General features: G+C 53.1%; 1 protein-coding gene across 1 annotated transcript; it reads right to left on the bottom strand.

The window, feature by feature from the left end:
* Positions 1 to 588: 588 nt before the first annotated feature.
* LOC135174504 (olfactory receptor 14J1-like) lies at positions 589 to 3,595 on the bottom strand (the record flags this gene model as incomplete). The annotated part of the gene is made up of 2 exons (XM_064141752.1): positions 3,030 to 3,595; positions 589 to 604 (listed from the first exon to the last, which is right to left on the bottom strand). Coding segments are annotated over exons 1-2 (582 nt in total), but the record flags the coding sequence as incomplete, so codon positions are not given.
* Between the last annotated feature and the right edge of the window lie 1,366 nt (positions 3,596 to 4,961).

The following is a 4,961-nucleotide window of genomic DNA, read 5'->3' as shown; positions in this document are numbered from 1 at the left end:
AAGTGACCTCACAGCCCCTGCACTGTCCTTGGCTTCCTACTGACGTTTGAATTCCTGAGACACCACTGAACACATGATCCCCTGCCAAACCATCACCCTCCTTGTGGCCAGACCGTGAGCAGATCAAAACTTCACCAAATCCATTGGGCAGATTTCTTGCCAAAGGTCTGAGTGCATAAACCTTCCCCATAGGAGCTGCAGAATCTGTCCTGGTGCATTTGTGCAAGAGGTCCCTGCACATCATCATAGAATCAACCAGGTTGGAAGAGACCTCCAAGATCATCCAGTCCAACATATCCCCCAGCCCTATCCACTCAACCAGACCATGGCACTAAGTGCCTCAGCCAGGCTTGTCTTGAACACCTCCAGGGATGGTGACTCCACCACCTCCCTGGGCAGCCCATTCCAATGCCAATCACTCTCTCTGCCAACAACTTCCTCCTAACATCCAGCCCATACTTCCCTCTGGCACAACTTGAGACTGTGTCCCCTTGTTCTATTGGTGGTTGCCTGGGAGAAGAGGCCAAGCCTCACCTGGCTACAGCCTCCCTTCAGGTAGTTGTAGACAGCAATGAGGTCACCCCTGAGCCTCCTCTCCTCCAGGCTGCACACCCCCAGCTCCCTCAGCCTCTCCTCATAGGCTTTGTGTTCCAGGCCTCTCCCCAGTTTTGTTGCCCTTCTCTGGACACCTTCCAGCACCTCAACATCTCTCTTGATTGAGGGGCCCAGAACTCGACACAGTACTCAAGGTGTGGCCTAAGCAGTGCTGAGTACAGGGCAAGAATAACCTCCCTTGTCCTACTGGCCACACTGTTCCTGATGCAGGCCAGGATGCCATTGGCTCTCTTGGCTTACCTGGGCACACTGCTGGCTCATCTTCAGCTATTCTCTATCAGTACCCCCAGGTCCCTTTCTTCCTGGCTGCTCTCAGCCACTCTGGCCCCAGCCTGTAGTGCTGCTTGGGGTTGTTGTGACCAAAGTGCAGAACCCTGCACTTGGCCTTGCTCAATCTCATCCCATTGGCCTCTGCCCACCCACCCAGCCTGGCCAGGTCCCTCTGCAGGGCTCTCCTACCTTCCAACAGCTCCACACCTGCTCCTAGCTTGGTGTCATCTGCAAACTTACTGCTGCTGGACTCAATGCCCTCGTCCAGATCAATAAAGCTATTGAGCAGGACTGGGCCCAGCACTGATGCCTGGGGAACACCACCAGTGACTGGCAGCCATCTTGTCCAATGGTGCTGCTAAAGGCAGGTTTAAGCAGATGAGGTCCCTCAAGGACTCTGCCCAGCCTGGCCTCATCCCTAAAGGAGCTGCAAGGGCCCTGGGTCAGATGGGACAGGACGATGATGAAGACACTTCACAGAGCTGGTCTAAGGGCTTGCCCTGAGGGGTGACACTGGGAAGTGGCTGCCAGGAGGACCCTGCACTGGTGACATTTGGGCTTGACCCACCAGCTGGCTTCTCACCCATCTCCTCATCCATTCCTTTAGTCCTGCTCTCACCAGCCTGGCTCTAAAGAGACTATGGGAGACCATGGCAAAGCCCTGGCTAAGGCCCAGGAACAAAACATCTCCTTGCTGCTACCCAGGCAGGTTCTTCAATCCCTCTCTTGTCCTGCAGGAAGGCTGCAGGAAGGCTGCAGGAAGGTTTGACCTATCACATTCCCAAAGACTGTGGTGAGGGTGACCAGCCTGGAATTTGCCCCTTCCTCCTTTTTGGCCTTCTTGAAGATGCCTTTTCCAAGGAGCCCAGACCCCCTCTGCTGGCTCTATGCACACTTCAGAGCACAGGCCAGAAAGGATGATGTGAGCAGACAGGGACATTTGCAAAGAGCCTGTCCAAGACAACTGAGATGAATCTCCCTGGAGCAGCTGGGTTTGTTCCTGCAGTCACACAGAGAAATGCCAGGGCTCTGTCAGGTGTCCACATCTGAGCTGGCCTCATGGATTCCTGATGCACCCTGAGATGTTCAGAGTCTTTCCCCATCATTCTCACATGCCCTGCCCTGCAGCAGAGTCTGCCTGGCCTTCTGTTGCCCCTGCCAGAGGTGGGAGGCTCCTCAAACTTCCGATGCCTTGGCACCCCCAGGAGCAGCTGATGGTGCTTGTGCTCACTCAGGTTCACCTCACCTCAACTACTGACATCTCATCTGCACAGTGCAAACAGGCACTGCTGACCTCCTGCTGCCATGGAAGGACAAAGGACCTCTACAAGTCATGGAGAGAGGTCAGTGCTGGAAATGGTGGTTCTGAGGAGCTGGTCCAGGATGACTGCTCTGGGATAGCCTTCCCAAGGTGTGCAGTGAACACAGGCACAGATCAGAGCCTTCTCTGCTGGCCCTTTGGGCCTCTTGCAGGAGGCCTTGGTGTGTGAGGACACTGCCCTGCTCACACACACACTGTAGCTGGTCCCTGCTGTTTTCATCTGTGGCACAATTTATTTGGCATACTCTCGAGAGAAACTTTGGAAGAAGACCTAAGCCTTCAGACACATCCCTGAGCAGATCACCTCTCTTTGTGCAGCTGCTCTTGTGGAGGCCAGGTCCATGGGAACATGACCTGCCCCTGCCTGTGATCACAGCCTGACACATTGCAAAACTATGACCAAGCCTCCAGGCCTTAGACTGACACAAAAGATCAGGAGGAGAGAGTGAAGTTGGAAATCAAACAGTCTTTGAAGACCAAGCATTGGTGCTTTCTGGCAGCAGTGGTGCTGCTGTGCTGGGACCTTTTCCTCCTGTACCTCTAGACAGCAAAAGTGTCCTTGAAACTTCACACAAGTCCTGCAGGAATGGTCTCAGGGGAAAATTGTAACTGAAACATCTCTTATTTTATTCAAACAAAGGAGCATAGAACCTCTTGGTCAGCAAAGCAAAGCAAAGAGTGCAGTAGAAAGGGGCTTACAATATCATAAAATAAAAACCTACCACCAGCAGCAAAAAAAATACAGAAGCCAAAGTGCACTGGGTGACATCAGAGCTGCTCTGCAGAAGACAAAGTTTATTGCTTCTGAAAGCATCCAGTGAGCAGTTTGCTCAGGGCAGCCTTCAGCTCCTGGTTCCTCAGGCTGTAGATGAGAGGGTTCACTGCTGGAGGCACCACGGAGTACAGAACTGCCACCACCAGATCCAGGGACTTGGAGGAGATGGAGGGAGGCTTCAGGTAAGCAAACAGGACAGTGCTGATAAAGAGGGAGAGCACAGCCAGGTGAGGGAGGCAGGTGGCAAAGGCTTTGTGGCGTCCCTGCTCAGAGGGCATCCTCAGCACTGCTCTGAAGATCTGCACATAGGACACCACAATGAACACAAAGCAGCCAAATAATAACCAGGCACTGACCACACTAAGCCAAACTTCCCTGAGGTAGGCTCTGGAGCAGCTTGAGGAGAGCTTGAGGATCTGAGGGATTTCACAGAAGAACTGGGCCACATCATTGCCCTTGCAGAGGGGCAGGGAAAAGGTATTGGCTGTGTGCAGCAGAGCATAAGAAAATCCACAGGCCCAGGCAGCTGCTGCCAGGTGGGCACAGTCTCTGCTGCCCAGGAGGGTGCCATAGTGCAGGGGTCTGCAGATGGCAACGTAGCGGTCGTAGGCCATGATGGTGAGGAGAAAAAACTCTGCTGAAAGGAAAAAGAGAATGAGAAAGACCTGAGCAATGCATGCTGCAAGGGAGATGGCCCTGGTGTCCCTCAGGGAATTGGCTGCGGATTTTGGCACCGTGGTGGAGATGGCTCCCAGGTCAAGGAGGGCGAGGTTCATGAGGAAGAAGTACATGGGGGTGTGCAGGTGGTGGTGCCAGGCAATGGTGGCGATGATGAGGCTGTTGCCCAGGAGGGCAGCCAGGTAGGTGGCCAGGAAGAGGCAGAAGTGCAGCAGCTGCAGCTGCCGTGTGCCTGCGAATGGCAGGAGGAGGAGCTCAGTGATGGAGCTGCTGTTGGACATTTTCTCTCTGGGCATGGAAGTCCAACAAGGAAAGGCCAATGCCAAGTTAGAGGACACTTCTCTCAGGCTTATCACTACCTACCTACTTGAGATGCATGAGGAGTGGGTCAGTTCATTCCCAGCACTACTGACCAGTGAAAGAGGTCCCCTGTGGCAGTTTAGCCCTGTAGTAGTTTGAGGCTTACTGGAAAATTCCAAGAAGACAAACTGGAACTTCCCCAAAAGTTTCAGTGCAGAGTGTAAACAAATCAGAGCAGCAGCTGGAGCAGAGCCACGATGGCAGCTCTTTGTCACTCATTGGTTTGCCAGGAGGGCAAAACAGCCATGCATAAACAATTCTGCTCTCTTGGCTCTTGGGCTCTGGCTCTGTGCCTCTTCCTTTGCCTCTCTGACTCCTCCACACTGTGTGCCAACCTTTTGCTGCTAACAGTTGAGGCCTCATTGGTTTTCTGGCTGAGGCAGAGAGAAGAAGGTGGCATTGGCCCCTCCTGGGCTTCCCTTGTCCAGAGAGGGAGGATTGGATTTCTGGGCTAGTTCTGAATTGTCAATCATGTCAGAACTGTAAAGAGCTGGAAATGCATTTCCAATATGTGTGCTTGCAAATCAGCCTGCTGGAAAGCACAGCTTCAGCTTACCTCCAAACCTTCTGAGCTAGCCTGCTGATTGCACTTTCATCTGGGGGGTGATTGCTCAGGCCCTGGCTAGCAGTCAAATGCCCACCAAAGCCACTCTGTCACTCCCCCTCTTAAATGGACAGAGGAGAGGGGAAAATATACCAAAAGCAGTGATAAGGAAGAGGCAGTTTGATAATGACAATAAGCAAATCAACAGAGCACAGGGAAGCAAAAGCAGAGAGAGAGATGTGAGTCTCTGCTGCGCATCAGCAGGGGATGTTCGGTCTCAGGGAGCAGAGCTCTGCCCTTGGCAGTTCCTCTGGAGGACAGAGGCCATGGATGAATCTTCCCAAACTTCTTTCTTTCACTTTGCTCTTGTATGTGAGCTGACCTCATATGGCATGGAA

The sequence above is a fragment of the Pogoniulus pusillus genome, unplaced genomic scaffold (genome assembly GCF_015220805.1).
Source record: "Pogoniulus pusillus isolate bPogPus1 unplaced genomic scaffold, bPogPus1.pri scaffold_69_arrow_ctg1, whole genome shotgun sequence".
Classification (NCBI taxonomy): Eukaryota; Metazoa; Chordata; class Aves; order Piciformes; family Lybiidae; genus Pogoniulus; species Pogoniulus pusillus.
Note: the sequence above shows the minus strand (reverse complement) of the source record. Positions and strands in the feature narration are given on the sequence as shown.